At 44.3% G+C, this 22,650-nt stretch overlaps 1 protein-coding gene across 1 annotated transcript in view; it reads right to left on the bottom strand.

The window, feature by feature from the left end:
* The window catches only part of LOC141086566 (vasoactive intestinal polypeptide receptor 1-like), a 422,518-nt gene that overhangs the window by 161,992 nt on the left and 237,876 nt on the right, over positions 1-22,650 (bottom strand). Inside the window, exons 6-9 of the mRNA XM_073572713.1 lie at positions 19,368-19,500; positions 17,213-17,366; positions 15,693-15,753; positions 11,968-12,034 (exon numbers count right to left, since the gene is read on the bottom strand). Of these exons, the coding sequence (XP_073428814.1) occupies positions 11,968-12,034; positions 15,693-15,753; positions 17,213-17,366; positions 19,368-19,500 (415 nt within the window). The remainder of the gene's footprint in view (positions 1-11,967; positions 12,035-15,692; positions 15,754-17,212; positions 17,367-19,367; positions 19,501-22,650) is intronic.

The following is a 22,650-nucleotide window of genomic DNA, read 5'->3' as shown; positions in this document are numbered from 1 at the left end:
ATAATAAATGAAAAATTTATGAAAATGAAGAAATCAATGTCAGACATTGCTTTTCAACAATGCTTCCATAGAATTTAAAAAAAAATAAAACTCATGAAATAGGCCTGGACAGAAATGATGGTACCCTGTTGTGAGTTCATTTTTCCCTTCACTATTGAGGTCTGATGAACTCCCTCCTCTGGTGAAGGAAGGTAGTGAGGCTGATTATCAGACACCTGGGCAGCTAGATGATGACTGGGTGGCTGGAATTGAGGACTGGATATAAGGCTGCCGACTCCCTTCTTCCTGGCTGGTGATTTTCCTGCTGGATTCTTGGAGACCAGTCTGATTCCTGCATCTCAAAGCTAAGTTTTTCTGCTCTGCTTTGTACTCTTCTGTTTTGTTTTTTGTTTTGCCTTGTTTTTTGGGAGTTCTGCCATCCCCGGCCGGGGGTGAGCTGAATTCCATTTTTGTCTCTGATCTATTGATCTTTTGCTCTGTCTTCAGAATATACCTGAGTGCTGATATAGTCTTTTGAAGCCTAGCGACTTCAGGGCCTGTTTTTCCTATCAGTCGGTTGGCTCATTTTGATAGGGTTTTTGCGGATGGTAGACAGCAGCTTTCCTATCCTGTCCTATTTAGTTAGCTTGGGCCCCATCATTTGCTCAACCTATCTTTCTATCTGTGTTAGTGTTTTCATCTTGCTTCACCGTCATTATATGTTGGGGGCTGCCTATTGCTTTGGGGTCTGCTCTGGGGCAGTTTAGTTTTTCCCCTTTCTGTCTTTAGGCTATCTAGTTCTCCGGCTGTGATCGAGGGGTCTAGGGCACCGTAGGAACCCCCCACGGCTACTGATAGTTGTTGTGGATAGGTCCAGGGGTCTGCAATCCGATAGCTGCCAACCTCTCTGGTTTTTCTGGACTTAGCTGGTATTTTGTTTTTTCCTCCTTCGGTGACTCATCATAACAGAATCACCAGCCATATCGCAGATCCTAGGGTACTCAATAGTAGGAGAGAATTGTAAGAAGAAAGAAGAAAAAAAAAAAAAGTGTCAGAATTTTTTTTTTTTTGTGTGCATATTTTTTCCTCTATATCTCTGAGGCCGTAGGGGGAATTTTTCTCTCAATGGAGATGAAGCAATTGTCTGATCGTGTGGAGCAGCTCGCTGCTGAAGTGCAGGGAATTTCCGCCTATCTTGCTCATTCACATGCGGCTGAACCAAAGATTCCCACTCCGGATGTGTTTTTTGGGGATCGGTCTAAATTCTTGAATTTCAAGAATAATTGTAAATTATTTTTTGCCTTGAAGCCTAACTCGTCGGGGAGCTCCGCGCAGCAGGTTAAAATTGCCATCTCTTTGCTGCACGGCGATCCCCAGGATTGGGTGTTTTCTTTGAAACCTGATGATCCTATTCTGAATAATGTGAACGCATTTTTTTCAGGCCTTGGGGTTGTTGTATGATGAACCTAATGCTATTGGTCAGGCTGAAAAGACCCTGTTGGCATTAAGCCAGGGTCGGGATTCGGCAGAGTTGTACTGTCAAAAATTCCGAAAGTGGGCGATCCTTACTACCTGGAATGATGGTGCCTTGGCAGCCCTCTTTCGGAAGGGTTTGTCAGGAACTGTAAAAGATACTATGGTGGGATTTCCTGTTCCCTCTGGTCTTGACGATTCTATGTCATTAGCCATTCAGGTGGATCGGCGTTTACGTGAACGCAAAACTACACGAGAGATGTTGCCACCTGTTGAACAAATGTCTGAACCTATGCAATGTGATAGAGTTTTGTCTAGGGCGCAACATCAGGAGTTCAGAAGGCGTAATAAGCTGTGTTTTTTTTGTGGAGATGCCTCGCATATTATTTCTGTCTGCCCTAAACGAGAGAAACGTTGTGCACACACTTTTCTGTGGGTGGTGTTCAACCTAAGTTTCTTCTGGCAATTACTCTGATCTGCTTTCTGTCCACATTTTCCGCCAAGGCTTTTGTGGATTCAGGAGCAGCTTTGAACCTGATGGACTTGGATTTTGCTAAACGTTGTGGATTTCCTATGACACCTCTGCGGACGCCTATCCCTTTGAGGGGTATTGATGCTACTCCTTTGGCGAAGAATAAACCTCAGTTTTGGACCCAGGTGGTAATGCGGGTCGCCCCAGACCATCAAGAAAATTGCAGATTTTTGGTGTTGCATAATTTGCATGATACCATTGTTCTGGTGTTTCCCTGGTTGCAAATCCATAATCCAGTTCTGGATTGGAAAACTTTGTCTGTGGTGAGTTGGGGTTGTCGGTGTGCCCTTAGTGATGCTCCTGTTTTCTCCACCTCTCCCCAGTCGCATGATGTTCCTGACTATTTGGTTGACTTTTATGATGTATTTAGTGAGAATGAGTCTGCGTCTTTGCCTCCTTATAGGAGTTATGACTGTGCAATTGAGCTGAACCCGGGGTGTAAATTCCCCAAGGGTCGGCTTTTCAATTTATCTGTACCCGAGAACGAGGCTATGCGATCCTATATTAAGGAGGCATTGGAGAAGGGTCATATTAGACCATCCTCTTCACCCTTAGGTGCTGGTTTTTTTTTCGTGGCTAAAAAGGATGGTTCATTAAGGCCTTGTATTGACTATCGTGCCCTCAACAAAATTACTGTTAAATATCAGTATCCATTACCCCTGATTTCTGATCTATTCTCCAGAGTTAAAGGTGCTTGCTGGTTTACCAAGCTTGACCTCAGGGGGGCGTATAATCTTATTCGCATTAAGCATGGGGATGAATGGAAGACGGCGTTTAATACTCCGGAGGGACATTTTGAGTACCTGGTGATGCCTTTTGGGCTCACTAATGCCCCTTCTGTCTTCCAGTGCTTCATGAATGATATATTCCGAGACTTTGTGGATAAATTTTTGATTATCTATCTGGATGATATTTTGATCTTCTCCAAGAATTGGGACACTCATGTGGAACATGTTCGGACTGTGTTCCGGATTTTGAGGGAGAATTCCCTGTATGTCAAGGGATCGAAATGCCTTTTTGGGGTACAGAGGATTTCATTTTTGGGATTTATTTTGTCTCCGTCAACTATTGAAATGGACCTGGCCAAGGTACAGGCCATTTATGATTGGGTTCAGCCCACTTCTTTGAAGGCCCTCCAGAAGTTTTTGGGTTTTGCTAATTTTTATCGGAAATTATTAGCTAATTTTTCTGGTATTGCCAAACCATTGACGGATTTGACTAGGAAGGGTGCTGATGTGCTGAATTGGTCTCTGGAGGCTGTTTCTTCCTTTCAGGAGCTGAAGCGAAGATTCACTTCTGCTCCGGTTTTGCGGCAACCTGATGTCTCACTCCCGTTTCAGATGGAGGTGGACGCTTCTGAGATTGGTGCAGGAGCGGTGTTGTCCCAAAAAGATCCTGTGACATCTAAAATGAATCCTTGTGCTTTCTTTTCCTGAAAGTTCTCCCCATCCGAACGTAACTATGATGTGGGGAATCGGGAACTGTTGGCCATGAAATGGGCATTTGAGGAGTGGAGACATTGGTTGGAGGGAGCCAAACACCAAGTCGTGGTCCTTACTGACCACAAGAATTTGATTTACCTGGAGTCGGCCAAGCGCTTGAATCCTAGACAGGCTAGGTGGGCATTGTTTTTCACACGTTTTGATCTTGTGGACTGTTTTCTTCCGGGCACTAAGAATGTCAAGGCAGACGCCCTCTCTAGGCGTTTCCTTGCTGATTCTCCTGTTGTGACTAAGCCTGCTACCATCTTAGGCGAGGGGGTAGTTCTTTCTGCCATCTCGCCCGATTTGAGACGTGCTCTGGAAGAGTTTCAGGAGGACAAACCTGAGCGTTGTCCCAGTGGAAAGTTGTATGTTCCTGACCAGTGGAGGAAGAGAGTGATGTCTGAAGTTCATTGCTCTGCATTGGCTGGTCATCCAGGTATTTTTGGTACTAGAGATCTGGTGAGTCGGTCTTTTTGGTGGCCCGCCTTGTCTCGTGATGTCAGGAATTTTGTGGAGTCCTGTGGGACTTGCTCCCGGTCTAAACCTTGTTCTCGCTCTAGTGGCTTGTTGATGCCTTTGCCGGTGCCCAGGAGGCCATGGACCCATATTTCAATGGATTTTATTTCTGATATGCCTGTCTCTCAGAGAATGACTGTTAGTTGGGTGATTTGTGATAGATTCTCTAAGATGGTCCATCTTGTACCACTCCCTAAGTTGCCATCTTCCTCTGAGTTGGTGCCCTTGTTTTTGCAACAGGTGGTTCGCTTGCATGGGATTCCTGAGAACATTGTATCTGACAGAGGAGTTCAGTTTGTGTCTAGATTTTGGAGGACTTTCTGTTCCAAGCTGGGAATTCAGTTGTCCTTCTCCTCTGCGTTTCACCCTCAGACCAATGGGCAGACGGAGAGAACAAACCAGACTTTGGAGTCGTATTTGAGATGTTTTATTTCTGCCGATCAGGATGATTGGGTTTCATGTTTGCCCTTGGCCGAATTTGCTTTAAATAATAGAGCTAGTTCTGCCACTTTGATGTCACCTTTTTTTTGTAACTTTGGTTTTCACCCTCGATTTTCTTCAGGGCAGGTGGAGCCTTCTGCCTGCCCAGGTGTTGACACTGTGGTGGAGAGAATGCACCAGATCTGGGACCAAGTAGTGGATAAGTTGTCTCTCTCCCAGGAAAAGGCCCAGCGTTTTCCAACCGGCGTAGGACCGTTGGTCCCCAGTTTAAGGTGGGTGATCTGGTTTGGTTGTCATCAAAAAATATCGCTATGAAGGTGGCTTCTCCTAAGTTTAAGCCTAGATTTATTGGACCTTACAAGATTTTGGAGATTATTAATCCGGTCTCTTTTCGGTTGGCTCTTCCTGTCACATTTAAAATTCATAATGTGTTTCATAAGTCCTTGTTGAAGAGGTTTGTTGAACCAGTAGTTCCTGTGGTGGCACCTCCTGACCCTATATTGGTTGAAGGTAACATGGAATATGAGGTAAAGAAGATACTGGATTCCCGTCTGGCTAGACGGAGACTCCAGTATTTGGTTAAGTGGAAGGGTTATGGTCAGGAGGATAATTCCTGGGTCTCTGCCTCTGATATTCATGCCGAAAGATTGGTGCATGCCTTTCATCGGGCTCACCCGGATCGCCCTGGTGGCATGGATGAAGGTTCGTGACCCCTCCTCAAGGGGGAGGTACTGTTGTGAGTTCATTTTTCCCTTCACTATTGAGGTCTGATGAACTCCCTCCTCTGGTGAAGGAAGGTAGTGAGGCTGATTATCAGACACCTGGGCAGCTAGATGATGACTGGGTGGCTGGAATTGAGGACTGGATATAAGGCTGCCGACGCCCTTCTTCCTGGCTTGTGATTTTCATTCTGGATTCTTGGAGACCAGTCTGATTCCTGCATCTCAAAGCTAAGTTTTTCTGCTCTGCTTTGTACTCTTCTGTTTTGTTTTTTGTTTTGCCTTGTTTTTTGGGAGTTCTGCCATCCCCGGCCGGGGGTGAGCTGAATTCCATTTTTGTCTCTGATCTATTGATCTTTTGCTCTGTCTTTAGAATATACCTGAGTGCTGATATAGTCTTTTGAAGCCTAGCGACTTCAGGGCCTGTTTTTCCTATCAGTCGGTTGGCTCATTTTGATAGGGTTTTTGTGGATGGCAGACAGCAGCTTTCCTATTCTGTCCTATGTAGTTAGCTTGGGCCCCATCATTTGCTCAACCTATCTTTCTATCTGTGTTATTGTTTTCATCTTGCTTCACCGTCATTACATGTTGGGGGCTGCCTATTGCTTTGGGGTCTGCTCTGGGGCAGTTTAGTTTTTCCCCTTTCTGTCTTTAGGCTATCTAGTTCTCCGGCTGTGATCGAGGGGTCTAGGGCACCGTAGGAACCCCCCACGGCTACTGCTAGTTGTTGTGGATAGGTCCAGGGGTCTGCAATCCGATAGCTGCCAACCTCTCTGGTTTTTCTGGACTTAGCTGGTAATTTGTTTTTTCCTCCTTCGGTGACTCATCATAACAGTACTCCTGAAAATAATGTGACAAAAGGGACATGTTAAATCGCGGTGTGTCCACTAATTAGCATCACACGTGTCTACAATCTTGGAATCAGTGAGTGGCCTCTATATAGAGATACAGATACTCACTGTGCTGTTTGGTGACATGGTGTGCATCACACTCAATATGGACCAGAGGAAGCAAAGGAAAGAGTTGTCTCAGGAGATTAGATTGAAAATTATAGACAAACATGTTAAAGGTAAAAGTTATAAGACCATCACCAAGCAGCTTGATGTTCCTGTGACTACAGTTGCACATATTATTCAGAAATTTAAGATCCATGGGACTGTAGCAAACCTCTCTGGACGTGGCCACAGGAGGCACAAATCAAAGAGATGGATAATACGAATGGTAACAAAAGAGCCCAGATAAACTTCTAAACAGATTAAAGGTGAACTTCTAGCTCAAGTAGCATCAGTGTCAGATCGCTCCATCCATCATTCTATGAGCCAAAGTGGACTTCATGGGAGACAACCAAGGAGAACACCATTGTTGAAAAAAAATCATAAAAAAGCCAGACTGAAATTCGCCAAACTACATGTTGACAAGCTACAAAGCTTCTGGGAGATTGTCCTATGGACAGGTGAGACAAAAATGGAACTTTTTGGCAAGGCACATCAACTCTATGTTCACAGACAAAAAAAATGAAGCATATCAAGAAAAGAACACTGTCCCTACTGTGAAATATGGAGGAGGCTCTGTTATGTTCTAGGGCTGCTTTGCTGCATCTGGAACAGGTTGTTTAGCATCTGTGCAGGGTACAATGAATTCTCAAGACTATCAAGGGATTCTAGAGAGAAATGTGCTGCCCAGTTTCAGAAAGCTTGGTCTCAGTTGCAGGTCATGGGTCTTGCAATAGGATAATGATCCAAAACACACAGCTAAAAACACCCAATAATGGCTAAGAGGAAAATATTTTACTATTCTGAAGTGGCCTTCTATGAGCCCTGATCTAAATCCTATTGAGAATCTTTGGAAAGAGCTGAAACATGCCGTCTGGAAAAGGCAACCTTCAAACATGAGACAACTGGAGCAGTTTTCTCTTGAGGAGTGGGCCAAAATACCTGTCGACAGGTGCAGAAGTCTCATTGACAGTTACAGGAATCGTTTGATTGCAGTGATTGCCTCAAAAGGTTGTGCAACAAAATATTAAGTTAAGGGTACCATCATTTCTGTCCCATGAGTTTTATTTTTTTTTTAATTCTGTGGAAGCATGGTTGAAAAACAATGTCTGACTTTCATTTGTTCATTTTCATAGATTTTTGATTTATTATTACTTTTGTCAGATTCAAGTTATTTCAGTCACCATTGTGGGTTTTTCTGTCATTAAACGAGGGGTACCAACAATTTTGACCATGTGTGTATATAATTATGGGTAAAAGGAATGGATCGTTCACTGCTGTTACACACTATCTGTAATGTTTCTTTAGTGTTTCCTTGCTTTTTCTCCCTATGTCTCCTGCAAAGCTGTGACCTGTGATCAGGAACAGTTTTAGGCAAAGTGGGGCCATGGGCAAAGTTTAAAATGGGGCCCCAAAGCTCACATATTGCACATCACACAGAAGCATTTTGGTTGTATTTACATGCACTGAGTTCAGGCCGCTAAACAAGCGTGATCGACAATGTTGAATTCAATAATGATGGGGGCAGAACAATCACTAATAGATCAATCTGTCCCCATATAGTATCATCATGTTATCAGCAGCACATCTGCAATTTTCACCTGGTGATATGCTGCCAAGAACAATGATTTTTGTTCTGGCATAAACAAGTCACTTACTCGATGAATAAACAGCATTTTGCTTGTTTAGTATAATACACCCCATAGTCCTCCATATAGTACAGTGGGTACGGAAAATATTCAGACCCCTTTAAATTTTTCACTCTTTGTTTCATTGCAGCCATTTCGTAAGTTCAAAAAATTTCTTTTTTTTCTCATTAATGTACACTCTGCACCCCATCTTGACTGAAGAAAACTGAAATGTAGACATTTTTGCAAATTTATTAAAAAAGAAAAACTGAAATATCACATGGTCGGATGGTGAATGTGGGTAGACAGCCATTTTCAGGTCTCTCCAGAGATGCTCAATTGGGTTTAGGTCAGGGCTCTGGCTGGGCCAGTCAAGAATGGTCACAGAGTTGTTCTGAAGCCACTACTTTTTTATTTTAGCTGTATGCTTAGGGTCATGCAGGTGGTGGGCAGTGCCTGGCTTTCGCCACACATACCGCTTAGAATTATGACCAAAAAGTTCTATCTTCGTCTCATCAGACCAGAGAATCTTATTTCTCATAGTCTGGGAGTCCTTCATGTGTTTTTTAGCACATTCTATGCGGACTTTCATATGTCTTGCACTGAGGAGAGGCTTCCGTTGGGCCACTCTGCCATAAACGTCCAACTGATGGAGGGCTGCAGTGATGGTTGACTTTGTGAAACTTTCACCCATCTCCCTACTGCATCTGTGGAGCTCAGCCACAGTGATGTTGGGGTTCTTCTTTACCTCTCTCACCAAGGCTCTTCTTCCACGATTGCTCAGTTTAGCTGGACGGCCAGGTCTAGGAAGATTTCTGGTGGTCCCAAACTTCTTCCATTTAAAGGGAACCTGTCACCCCCCCCGGGCATTTTTAAGTAAAAGAGCCACCTTCAGCAGCACTAAGGCTGCACTCTGTGAAGGTGGCTCTTCCGTTTCTGACCCCCAGTAATGCCGAAATATTAACTTTTATAAATAGGTCCTCATACCTGTTATGCGTCCCATAGGTATGGCGCCTCCCCCTGAAGCAGCCGCCTCCCATCCGTCAATCATCTCTCTGCAGCGTCTGGGCCATGCCTCCCATAGCCGTCCATCATGCCCCTGTGCTGCCGTCTGGGCCACGCCTCCCTTAGACATCAATCATGCCCCTGCTCTGCCGTCTGTGCCCCGCCTCCTTCTGACTCCTATGGCGGCGCCTGCTCTGTGAAAACAGTTCTCGGGCATGCGCAGTGGGCGCTGCCCGTGAACTGACATCAGGCGATCACGCCTGCGTGTTGTGGAGGCCCTAGATTCCCAGCCCTGCAGTGTAAATACATCATAACACACACACTGTGGGGCAGGATCTGGGGCCTCCACAACACACAGGCGTGATCGCCTGACATTAGTTCATGGGCAGCGCGCACTGCACATGCCCGAGAACTGTTTTCACAGAGCAGGCACCGCCATAGGAGACAGAAGGCGGTGGGGCACAGACAGCAGAGCAGGGGCATGATGGACAGCTATGGGAGGTGGGGCCCAGATGGCAGCACAGGGGCATGATGGATGGCTATGGGAGGCGGGGCCAAGATGCTGCAGAGAGATGATTGACGGCGGGGAGGCGGCTGCTTCAGGGGGAGGCTCCATACCTATGGGATGCATAACAGGTATGAGGACCTATTTATAAAAGTTAATATTTCGGCATTACTGGGGAAACGGAAGAGCCACCTTCACAGAGTGCAGCCTTAGTTCTGCTGAAGGTGTCTCTTTTACTTAAAAACGCCCGGGGGGGGGGTGACAGGTTCCCTTTAAGGATTATGGAGGCCACTGTGCTCTTAGGAACCTTGAGTACTGCAGAAATTCTTTTGTAACCTTGGCCAGATCTGGGCCTTGCCACAATTCTGTCTCTGAGCTCCTTGGCCAGTTACTTTGACCTCATGATTCTCATTTGGTCTGACATGCACTGTGAGCTGTGAGGTCTTATATAGACAGGTTTGTGCCTTTACAAATCAAGTCCTATCAGTTTAATTAAACACAGCTGGACTCCAATGAAGGAGTAGAAACATCTCAAGGAGGATCACAAGGAAATGGACAGCATGTGACTTAGATATGAGTGTCTGAGCAAAGGGTCTGAATACTTATGACCATGTGATATATCAGGGATTTTTTTTAATAAATTTGCAAAAATGTCTACATTTCAGTTTTTTTTTCAGTCAAGATAGGGTGCAGAGTGTACATTAATGAAGAAAAAGAATGAACTTTTTTGAAACTACCAAATGGATGCAATGAAACAAAGAGTAAAAAATTTATAGGGGTCACTCTGAATACTTTCCATACCCACTGTATAATGCACACGCCATAGTCCTCCATATAATATAATGTGCACCATAGTCCTCCATATAGTATAGTTCTCTCCCCATAGTCCTCCATATAATATAATACACTCCTCATAATTCAACATATAGTATAATGCACCCCCATATTCCTTCATGTAGTACAGTTCATTTCCCATAGTATAATACACCTCATAGTTCTTCATATAGTATAATGTATTCCCCATAGTCCTCGATACAGTATAATGCAGGTCCCATATAGTACATATAGTATAATGCACTGTCCATAGTCCAATAGAGTATAATGCAGCCACCCCACAGAATATAATGTACCCTGTCATAGAGTACAATGCAGCCCCCACATTGAATATAATGTAACGCCCTCATGGAGTATAATGCAGCCACATAATAGAATAGAATGTAGCCTCTTCGTAAGGTATAATTCAGCTCCCCCATAGGATATCATACAGCGCCCCTCATACAGTATAAAGCAGACCCTCCATAGAATATAATGTAGCCTTCTTAGAGTATGATGCAGCCCTCTTCATAGAAAGTAATACAGCCCCACAATCCAGTACTCACTCACTGATATATTTTAAAAAAAACAATCCTCACCTCCTCCTCGTTCACTGCGCTGCTCTAGACTTTGCTCTACCCGGCACACAGCGGGTGCACAATGAAGTGACGTCATCGTGCACCCGCAGTGTCAGAGGCAGAGGGGAATGATGGGAGAGAGAGCATCACATGACACTCTCTCCTCCATCATTGCCTTCAACTGTATCGGCATCTGTGGATGCCCCTGGGGATGCGGAGGCCCTAGGCAGATGCCTAGTCTGCCAGCTGCTAACGCCGGCCCTACCTGTGATGTCCTCCTACTCAGGGGCGGGGCGGATCATTGGTGCAATGTGTACAGTCACACAGAGGCCCAAGAGGTAAGGAGGGTCCATTTCAACGCATGTGCAATTTTACATTTTTAGAAGCTCTTGGGCTGCAACTGGCACAGGGTCCTTTTTCTGTCTGTGTTTGCCAGTCCTCCTACTATACTGATTCAATACCAAATGCCTGCTGTATTCCCTTCTTCTGCTTTTATAGAGGCTGCGAGAGTCTATTCTGATTGGATTAGCTGTAACATGTGACGAGATGGCAGCAAGGCATTCTGTGGAAACCCGGCTGGTCGCACAGAGGTCATGTGAGCTTTCTCTAACTGCTGCAATCTTCTGAAATGTGCAAAAGTTTAGGCATTTGTAGCCAATCGAATCACAAACTATTTGGATTTGCAGGGTTCAACAAGCTCACTTGATTCGTGATGCCCGTGGTCCATGGTTCAAAAAAATCAGAGACAGGCTACACTGCCAGAACATTTCAGAGAAAACATAGTTTGAGGAGCTGGCTGAGGACTATTGGGAGAGATTTGACTAGTCTAATGCCGCCTTCCCCTAACACCACTTTAGTTGACTGACAGGTCTCTCCTGATGTACACACCAGCACTTCAAACTGTTTCTTCTCTGAAACACTCAAGCGTTTCAGAAAATGACATACCGGGCTGCAATCGTACAACCAGGCTCTGATGCTTGCTGCCCCCCAGTTTAGGCAGGATAAATCATGTTTTAGCTTCTCCATAACTATAACCTATATATTGTAAGAATAATCTTTCCTTATTTAGCAGCTGCCATGCATCTTCAGATCGTACAAACACCAGGAGCGATGACCCCGCTCACAGGAGCTTACAACCTATGAAGAGGTGACACAAGAGGTAAAAGTGATTATGAGATTGCTCCACTCTGGGAGTAAATCTTATAGCAGGGGAATATTAGTAAATTACTGTTATACAATATAAGAGTATAAGTTTATCATAATACCTAACTAGTAAAATCTATTTTACCAGTTTGTACTTACAAATATAGCAACCAGTATTGGGGTCTTGATTATCCACCAGTAAATGTTTTCATAGTCATCCCAACACCTGAATGACAGAATGAATCCGTTATTGGAACCATGAAAGTAAGATACCAACCACCAGTAGATGGCGCCATTAATTCTGTTATGTTCAATGGAATTTAAAGCAGTGGTTAGATAATAAATTATCATTTTTCTGAAATCATATTTTTGCTAACTCCCCTAGAGACAGCCAGGAAAAAAAGATGTCCATGCTCCCAGAAGAAATCTCCCAGATGCATTGTGTCCTGTTCATAATAAAGTTATGTTTGTCTGCACCCAGGAGTGAGAGCCAAAGTTGGGACAGGTATCAGGGCGTTGTTGCTGGAGGTGTTCAGGAATGAAAATGATTACAAGCTGCCGGAGCAAGGAGAAGTGTGAATCTGCAGTCTGGACCCATGTCTGGATTATTTTAGGGGGACAGGTTTGGGAGTTTGCTTCAATTTAGAAGCTCTGCGGCCTGTATCACTTTGGCGGATCATTATTTATTCTTGGAGACTAGAATCTGTATTTAGGGGGTTTGGTTTATGGTCTACATTACTTCAGAGGGTCTGGTATTTGCATTAATTTAAGGATTCTGGTTTGGGGTATGCACCTAAGAAGTCTTCTCCGGAGTATATATTACTCAATAGGGTATGTAGTTATTTATGGGTCAGATCTGTTGTCTGTGTTTTAGGGTTTCATAAAGGGGGTCTTAGAGGCACTATTTGGGATTTGGAAGCATGTCCCATATAAGCATATTTACTAAATGAAAAAAATGTACAGTGCGCATCACCTACAAATTTCTGCCACATACATTGATTGATAGCGGCCATGTCCTTCTATTCCTATTGTTCACTCCATTCCCAACCTTCACATCTTCTTGTCTTTCTGTCTCCCACCATCATAAAAGAAACCTTCTGGAAATGCTGTTTTCCAGGAAGTTTAGAGTAATTTTGTATTTTTCCCCAGCGATTTGCCCAGAAGAATGTCCCAGATTTTTCTGGAGAATTGGTAAGGTAAAAAGTTGTAATCAGTCAATATCTACTTGATGCCCCTTCTCAGAAGTTGGAAAGTGTGAACTGATATAATAAGAAGAATACAATCTCTGAGATGCTCCACTTAAACTGTAGGATGTGTTTTGTTCAGGTTTATGTTTCTTTTGATACAAACACAGAAAACAAGAACTTTACAAACACCGCAGGAGACTTCCATTAGCCAGTGTGCTAATCTATAGAGTAAAACTTTTAAAAGGACATTGAGTTAAGCCAGTGATCAATACATAAAGTGGTCCACTATGGTATACACCATAGAGGTATTCTCAAACCCTGAAATAGGGAAAAACAAAGGAACTGCTTTGCTTTCCAAAAAAAGTCCGGCAATTGGCCAAGTGATATTGAAAAGGGGAAATAAACACCAGTTCTGCCATTAGTAGCAAAACCTCCTAAATTCTATGTATACCACTATTACCAGATCTTAAGGAGGACTTGTTACTTGCTGAAAAAATGTACTTAAATACATTTTAAACATCCATGAGCCTCCCTGATTCTGCTGCTCTTTTCCATTTTGAGCTGTGTCACTCCAATGCAGAGATATTCACATTTGTTTCTTCTGAAACCTATGTGAAATCTCTGCTTGCAGTCCAGTTGGGCGATACTTGAGAGTCTTTTTTGGGGGCATACACTTTCACCCCTCCATCCCAGATGCTGCAAGTCACAGCTCACCAGTGTCTGAGACTGCTAGATTGGCAGCTTAGCTGTGATTGGCATCATCTAGGAGAGAGGTGTGAAAGCGCACACCTCTAGAGATTACTCTGAAGAAATGTCCAGTTAAACAAGCAGAGATTTCACATACTGCACTCCAGAAGAAACAAATGTAAATACAGTGCTTTGCGAAAGTATTTGGCCCCCTGGAACTTTTCAACCTTTTCCCACATATCATGCTTCAAACCAATTGTGAAGTTAAATGAAATTTATTGGTTATTTTAAATTTTTGTGGAAATTCAAAAACTGAAAAGTGGGGCATGCAATATTATTCGGCCCCTTTAACTTAATACTTTGTTGCACCACCTTTTGCTGCGATTACAGCTGCAAGTCGCTTGGGGTATGTCTCTATCAGTTTTGTACATCGAGAGACTGAAATTCTTGCCCATTCATCCTTGGCAAACAGCTCGAGCTCAGTGAGGTTTGATGGAGATAGTTTGTGAACAGCAGTTTTCGGCTCTTTCCACAGATTCTCGATTGGATTCAGGTCTGGACTTTGATTTGGCCATTCTAACACCTGAATATGTTTATTTGTGAACCATTCCATTGTAGATTTTGCTTTATGTTTGGGATCATTGTCTTGTTGGAAGACAAATCTCCGTCCCAGTCTAAGGTCTTTTTGCAGACTCCAACAGTTTTTCTTCAAGAATGGTCCTGTATTTGGCTCCATCCATCTTCCCATCAATTTGAACCATCTTCCCTGTCCCTGCTGAAGAAAAGCAGGCCCAAACCATGATGCTGCCACCATCATGTTTGACAGTGGGGATGGTGTGTTCAGGGTGATGAGCTGTGTTGCCTTTACACCAAACATATCATTTAGAATTGTTGCCAAAAAGTTTGATTTTGGTTTCATCTGACCAGAGCACCTTTTTCACATGTTTGGTGTGTCTCCCAGGTGGCTTACTGCAAACTTTAAATGACACTTTTTATGGATATCTTTGAGAAATGGCTTTCTTCTTGCCACTCTTCCATAAAGGCCAGATTTGTGCAGTGTACGACTGATTGTTGACCTATGGACAGACTGTCCCACCTCAGCTGTAGATCTCTGCAGTTCATCCAGAGTGATCACGGGCCTCTTGGATGCATCTCTGATCAGTCTTCTCCTTGTTTGAGATGAAAGTTTAGAAGGACGGCCGGGTCTTGGTAGATTTGCAGTGGTATGATACTCCTTCCATTTCAATATGATCGTTTGCACAGTGCTCTTTGGGATGTTTAAAGTTTTGGAAATCATTTAGTATCCAAATCCGGCTTTAAACTTCTCCACAACAGTATCACGGACCTGTCTGTTGTGTTCCTTGGTCTTCATGATGCTCTCTGTGCATCAAACAGAACCCTGAGACTATCACAGAGCAGGTGCATTTATACGGAGACTTGATTACACACAGGTGGATTATATTTATCATCATTAGTCATTTAGGACAACACTGGACCATTCAGAAATCCACAATGAGCTTCTGGAGTGAGTTTGCTGCACTGAAAGTAAAGGGGCCGAATAATATTGTGCGCCCCACTTTTCAGTTTTTGAATTTCCACAAAAATTTAAAATAACCAATAAATTTAGTTCAACTTCACAATTGTGTCCCACTTGTTGTTGATTCTTCACCAAAAATTTACATTTGGTATCTTTATGTTTGAAGCATGATATGTGGGAGAAGGTTGAAAAGTTCCAGGGGGCTGAATACTTTCGAAAGGCACTGTATCTCTGCAATGAAGTAAACCAGCAAAAAACAGAAAAGCACTGCAAAATCAGGAATGCTCAGGGATTTTTACAAGTTATTTAACTTACTATTTGGAGCAAGTGTTCACTTTAAAAGCAGACATGAAAGTAATTCCAAGAGACTAAAGTTTAAAGCCAGGACAATTTTTAAGTGGCCATTTTGTTTTTGGTAAATGAGGTCTGTGTGTGAGTTAATGGATCTATAGAGAAAAATGTAAAATTCTCACCCAGTATTATCAAAGCTGATCCGAGTCTTTATCCACACTGCAATGGTAAGTGCTGGGAGACCTGCAAAATTGAGCAAATGGTAAAAAGACACCTAATAATGGACTGCAGACCCCATACAAATGGATAACACCTCATGATAATTGTATAGGTACTAAAATCTAACTTCAAAAATATGTGCAAGAACTGGGGGAAGATCATTACTAAAACCCAATATACAGTTCATATAGTGAAATGCTAATAGAATGACATCATAAGTGGGTGATCCTTCCCCTACTCTACAAAAATTAAATAATGTTATAGTTGGATGTGTACATTTTTTCCTTTTATTGGGTAACTGAAAATATGGTAACACATTGCAAGCTTTCGAGACTACTCAGGTCTCTTCATCAGGCAAAGACTAATACAACATCTGAAGAATCACATATTTATGCACAACACAGCACAGAAATAGCGCAATAGATAAGATAAGTGATGTGAAGCAGAATTGTCATTATGGGAGAGGGATAAATATTGGAACAGTTCATAGATAAGGAGTGTGAATGTTTTATTGTCCTCTGATTGGGGTCCTTTCCTTGCAACCAGAAAAAATGTAAAACCTGTCCATTTATAATGACCACGGACAAGAGAAAGATCCCCAACTCACATCAGGTCTACAAGATCCCAGGTACTTTCAGCTGCATCACATCTAATGTGGTGTACCTAATTATTTGTACTAAATGACCAACTGGGGGTCTGAATGTGGGGAAGACCAGGCAAAAACTAAGAACAAGGATGAATTCTCACCGTAATACAATAAGAGAAAAAAGAATGGATCTACCTGTGGCAAAGCATTTTTGTATCCCCGGTCAAAGCATGATGGACATTAAATTACTTGTATTAAAAGGTAACTTCAAATCTCAGAGAGACAGAAGAGTCTGGGAGTATAAACTTATGACAACCTTTGACACACTCAGTGCAGGAATGAATGTGTCGCATAGGTTTATGTCTATTTACATCAATTAAAGAATTTGCTCTTCAGACCTTCTGGGGCATCACACAACACAGAACCAGACCCCAATCAGAGGACAATAAAACATTCAGACTCCTTATCTATGAACTGTTGCAATATTTATGTTTATCCCTCTCCCATAATGACAATCCTGCTTCACATCACTTGTCTTATCTATTGTGTTATTTCTGTGATGTCTTGTGTATAAATATGTGATGCTTCAGTATTTGCATTAGTCTAGCCTGATGAAGAGACCTGAGTAGTCTCGAAAGATTGCAATTTGTTACCAACTTTTCAGTTAGCCATTAAAAGGTATCAAACACTGAGGACTCTCAATTCTAAATAGTTTTCTATCTACTGGCTAACACTGTACACAGATATATATCTTTACTATACATTTTTTCCAACATCTAAGTTTTCTTTCTATGACTTTCTCAGTGGCTTTTTAGGGATTTGGGAGGCAGAGGCCCATAGTCAGGTGACCATATTGTGTTTCCTATAATCCAATGCCAAGTATGAGAAGGGACTCACCCCAGCCAATAATGATGTACCACCAAAAATACCTCTTCTGTGAGGTAAATGTGAGAGTGAGAAGTGTATGCAGATACATTCCCTCCACTAGAAGCCAAGAGAAATTTGCAAGGATGGAGTACTGGAAGAAAACCACAGCCGCCTTACAGTTTACCTGAAATGAGAGGAAGTTCAAGAGTTTAAGGAGTTTTCCATTACAAGAATAACTTGGCTGCTTTTTTAAAAAAAAATAGCACCACAGCTGTCCACAGACTCTGTGTGGTATTGCAGCTCAGCTCCATTACATTGGCTCACTCACTGCTGCGACTCTGGTCACACACTTCATCCTCCTTCTCCGGCTGCTGACCGACGTTAGATTCCTAGTCACTGTGTTTAGGGTGCATGCTCCCTCCTTCTTAATGGAGCCACGATTGTCATCCTAAAGTGTCCACAGCCAATGGCTGTATACCACCTGGACAGGTCTGCATCTGCCAGTGCCTATCTGTATTCCAGCAGCAACAGCCTGCACATGCCAGTGCTTATCTGTATTCCAGCAGCACCAACCCAGTGCCTATCCATTTACCAGCCATACCCGCCAGCATCTGTTGTTCCTGTGTTCTTGCCATGTCTGCTTGTATCAGCTGTACTCTTCTACTGAGCAGTTCCAGCTATCTGTCCCTTGGGGGTCAGCTACTGTGTTTCCAAGTACTGTCCTAGTATAGCATCTGGTGTCCATCAGGAGCCCAGCCTAACCCAACCATCAGGGGCTCTAGTGAAGAGTCAGGTGCTCACCTAGTCATGTCCCTCCTGGCTTTTTTCGGACCTCGGCACAATGGTTCCACCATTCCCGTTACACCCCGGCTTTGGCAAATATATGATGATCTTGGCTTAGATACTTGATTGATGTTTTAATCTCTATATATAAATCTGAATGTGTGTGTGTGTGTATCACCAACCAATCACGAAGCAGCAGAGTGGGACACCAACCAATCACGAAGCAGCAGAGCGGGGCTGAGGACAGATACAGCAGGACAGTGCATGGAGAGCGGGGCTGTGGAGGAAGACAGTCGTCAGGACAGGGGCCGAATAGTGACGGCACCCTCCCAACCCTGTCCCGGCTCAGTCGGCGCTCCCCGTCACCAACTGCGCTATCCCCCCTCTCCCCTGCAGCTTTCCGGCCTAAATTTAGTCCCCGGCTTCTACTGCGGCCTACTACAGTGTTAGGCCACGCCCCCCGCAGGCCGCCCAAACACACGCTCTGCAGCTCCACTCTAGCTCCACCCACTCTAGCAAGCTACGCCCACTACGGCCTACCGTGCTAGGCCACGCCACCCACCGGCCACCCAATCGCATGCGCTGCGGCTCTGCCCACTCCGGCTGAACTAACAATCTGTGCATCTCTCTCTTCTGGTCCTGGCGTCACCGAGTGTGGTGCATGGAGAGCGGGGATGTGGAGGAAAGAAGACAGCGGGGCTGTAGAGGGAGATAGTGGGAGAGCAGGGCTGTGAAGGAAGAGAACGGGGCTGTGGACGGAGAGAGCGGGAGAGCAGGGCTGTGAAGGAAGAGAACGGGGCTGTGGACAGGGAGAGCAGGGCTGTGAAGGAAGAGAACGGGGCTGTGGATGGGGAGAGCAGGGCTGTGAAGGAAGAGAACGGGGATGTGGAGGGAGAGAGTGGGAGAGCAGGGCTGTGGACGAAGAGACCTGGGCTGTGGAGGGAGAGAGCGGGAGAGCAGGACTGTGGACGAAGAGACTGGAGCTATTGAGAGAGAGAGCGGGACAGCAGGGCTGTGGAAGAAGAGAGCGAGGCTGTGGAGGGACACCGGGACATGGATGTAGAGCGCGGCTGCGGAGGGATAGAACGGGACGGTGGGTGGAGAGCGGGGCTGCGGAAGGAGAGAGCGTGATGGCGGGTGCAGAGCGGGGCTGTTAAGGAAGACAGCGGGACCCACAGTTAAGTACTATGCCCAGGCAACGCCAGGTTCTTCAGCTAGTGTTTTATAAAAGCAAAAACAAACCAAGATTCACCCTAAAATGGATTGTAATGGATTGGAAAATATGCACATTAAAACATATAATTAATATGGTAAAGTAGCAATAATTATGCCATATATCAGCATCTGTAATAAGCTTTAGCCATCACTTATACATTTAGCCGTCACTCATACATATGTTTACCGTAGACATGGTGCAATGATCGATATCCTCATCTGCAAATAGAATGGCATCTTTAATAAATACGGCAGCTCCACGTATGATGAAAGATACAAAAAGGTTCATGTGGATGTAATTTCGGGGGCAATGAAGTTTCCTGTGGGGAAACACCAAGACACACTATCAAACTTGGGGTTATTCAGTTTGGAAAAATTAAGGCTTACAACAATCAGGGGACAGTATAAAAGACCTTTCCAATGATCTTTTCAAGCTTAGGCCTACAACAACGACAAGGGGGCAACCTCTACTTCTAAAGAAAAAAATTCCACCATCATCACAGATGGCAACTGTTTACTATAAGGGCACGGGTGTTTTTCTTAAAAAATATATTGCAAGTTATATGTACTAAACTTTGGAGATGGGCCATCAGTCTATCTATTTATTTTCTATCTGTTTACTTATCTATCATCTAGCTATCTATTGTGAATGGCACAGTGAATGAGTGGAGATATGTGTCAGTGCGCATAATGGCATCAGTGATGTGAAACCAGGATACTTTCCTCCTGCACACTACGTGTTGGGAGAGTTAAATTAAAATTGCAGACATGGACTGGTTTTAGGTGGACACCTATAGAGTTGGTGGGAAGGTGTCCACCATATCTCCACCTGCAGAGCCGACACTGGCATGTGTACTGACAGGACCTGGGATGATGTCACAGTCGTGTGATCATCATATGGTCTGCCTTAGGCTACTTTCACACATCAGGTTTTCGGCGTCAGGCGCGATCCGGCGTCGTGCCGGAATGCCTGATCCGGCAAATGTTTTGTAAAACCTGATGTGCCGGATCCGGTTTTCTGCCGGATCCGTCTTGTTCTTGACAGACAAAACCGGATCCGTCTCATCCGGTTCATCCGTTTTTCTATCCGTTTTTCGACGGATTACGCCGGATCCGGTTTTTAAAATTGACCCTTGTGGCCTTCCGAACGGGATTGGCTACTGGAAAACTATATATAGCATGTTCCTACAGCCCTTCTTTGACAGGTTGTAGAGAAGAAAGTGCAGGTTGGAGAGAAGAGCAAGTTACTGGTGAAGATGGATGTTGTCATTGGAAATATTACCACTAGAAGTTCTGTGACGGTTTCAGGGACAATTTTCCACTATACTTTATGTCACCTCAAGGCAGAGTACACTGGGATGACAGAGTGTGAAAGATTTGTGCCCTAACCAAACTTGTGTACCTTCTGGACCAACAGTATATACCTTTGCCAACCAAAGTTGGCTATCTTGTCATGGTCTTACTATTTTTACCTTTAGGCCACAGGTGTGTACCTGGTTGTGTTTTATGCAAAGTATTTCACCTTTTAACAAAAGTTGTGTACATTGGTAGGAAATCACCAACAATAAACACAACTTTTTAGGTGAAATACTTTGCTTCAAACACAACCAGGAACACAACTGTGGCAAAAAGCTAAAATTTACCCACAGTTATATACCTGGTTTTGAATACCTTTTTACCTTTGAAATACCCTGTATTTAACCTTTTTTTTAAACATAGTTCGCCGCAGAAAGAAATGACAGACAACCATTGTGAAACGATAATTTAACTTTTATTTAAAATTTTTTTTTTTTGTAAAATGTTTTTAAAGTGCAAAAAACTTTTTTAATAAAGGTTTTAAACCCAATGGGCATTTTTATTACAAAAAACACACATTACAAATCTGTGTAGTGTGGGGTGGAAATACTGCTGGAGGGGCTGCGGGACACTTCGACACTGGGTGTGTGGAGAGAGGACTGGGATCGTGGTGGGGAAGGAACAGTTAGAGGTGAAGGTGTGGAAAAAGCTACAGAATGGGTGGACATGTGGGAGGCAGAAGAGGTGGTGGGCGGTGGAGTGGAGGGTTGGGCAGGGACTGTAGGAGCAGATGATGTTGATGGAAAGTTGTATGGGGAAGGAGTTTGGTACGGGGAAGGAGTTTGGTACGGGGAAGGAGTTTGGTACGGGGCAGGTTGCTGGAAGTGGGGAGATGTCTGGTACTGGGGAGGTTGCTGGTACTGGTGAGGTTGCTGGTATGTAATAGGAGGGGGAGGATGGAAAGTGGCTGGAGGGGGTGCAGATGTAATAGGAGGGGGAGGATGGAAAGTGGCTGGAGGGGGTGCAGATGTAATAGGAGGGGGAGGATGGAAAGTGGCTGGAGGGGGTGCAGGTGGAGGAACTACAGTGGTGGGAGGTGGAGGTTGGGAGGTAACCTGCTGTAGAGCACCGTGGCACGAATGCATTACATGCATCTGCTGGGTAGGAGATAGTGTTGCCATGCGCTCCACAACAGACCTGAAAAAGGTGTGGTTTGGCGAAGATCTTGCTTCTGAATGCATGGTTTGCAGAAGTGTCTTCACCTCCAGAATGCTGGAGTTGATCTGCTGAAAGCCTGCGGAGATTTGCTCTGACAAGACTTTTAGACAGTTCTGGAAAGATGCATTCAGATGCAAGAACTCTTGCGCATAACTCTTTTCCTGACCCCTCTGCCGCTGCCGCCCAGTACCCGCAGGTGTACTAGAGGTGGCAGGGGCAGAAGGGTGGGGTAAAGGGAAAGCGATCTCCTCACCAGCAGCTTCATGTAATGTAGGCGGCCACGATGCTCCTGTGCTGGTGGATGGGACAGATGGGTCGAATGTGTGGGAAGGCTGGGAAGGTGCAGATGTACCGGGGCGGTCGAAGTGTCCCTCGGTGCGGGTCTCCTCAGGGATCGCCTCAGAAGGGTCCAATCGTGCAGGCTCCCGAGTGCTGCTCACCGTGCTGTGGAATAAAGAGAAAAAAAAACAATTAAAATACTGACATGGTATGGCCCTGGCTGAAAAAAAAAAGTTACATCTAACATTTTTTTCACATGTGGTGTGTAATATTTACCTTCTGGTGAGCATTGTTTCCTGGAGGAACGACAGGGCTTGTGCGTACTTGTACTTGCTCCTGCGTCCTCCAGATCCACTCGGGGCCCGCATCTCTTTATTGAACTCCTTCTTGAAACGATCCCTCACAGACCGCCACCGATTCACAATTCTGTTCCCTGAAACGAGAAAGGAGTGGTTAGTATACAACATCAGTGTTTCACAAACTCCAGTCCTCATGGTCCCCAGGGGTCATGTTTTCAGGATTTCCATAGTAAATAGAAATCCTGAACACATGATCCGTGGGGACCACGAGGACTGGAGTTCGGGAAACACTGGTTTACATCAAGCAACCGGTACTGTATATACTTACGCTCTTTAATCTGGGCCCGAACATCGAGGTCCTCCCAGCGGCCCACAAGG

The sequence above is a fragment of the Dendrobates tinctorius genome, unplaced genomic scaffold, assembly GCF_039654945.1.
Source record: "Dendrobates tinctorius isolate UK_male_01 unplaced genomic scaffold, ASM3965494v1 ptg000032l, whole genome shotgun sequence".
Taxonomy (NCBI): Eukaryota; Metazoa; Chordata; class Amphibia; order Anura; family Dendrobatidae; genus Dendrobates; species Dendrobates tinctorius.
This window is presented reverse-complemented; position numbering and strand designations above follow the sequence as displayed.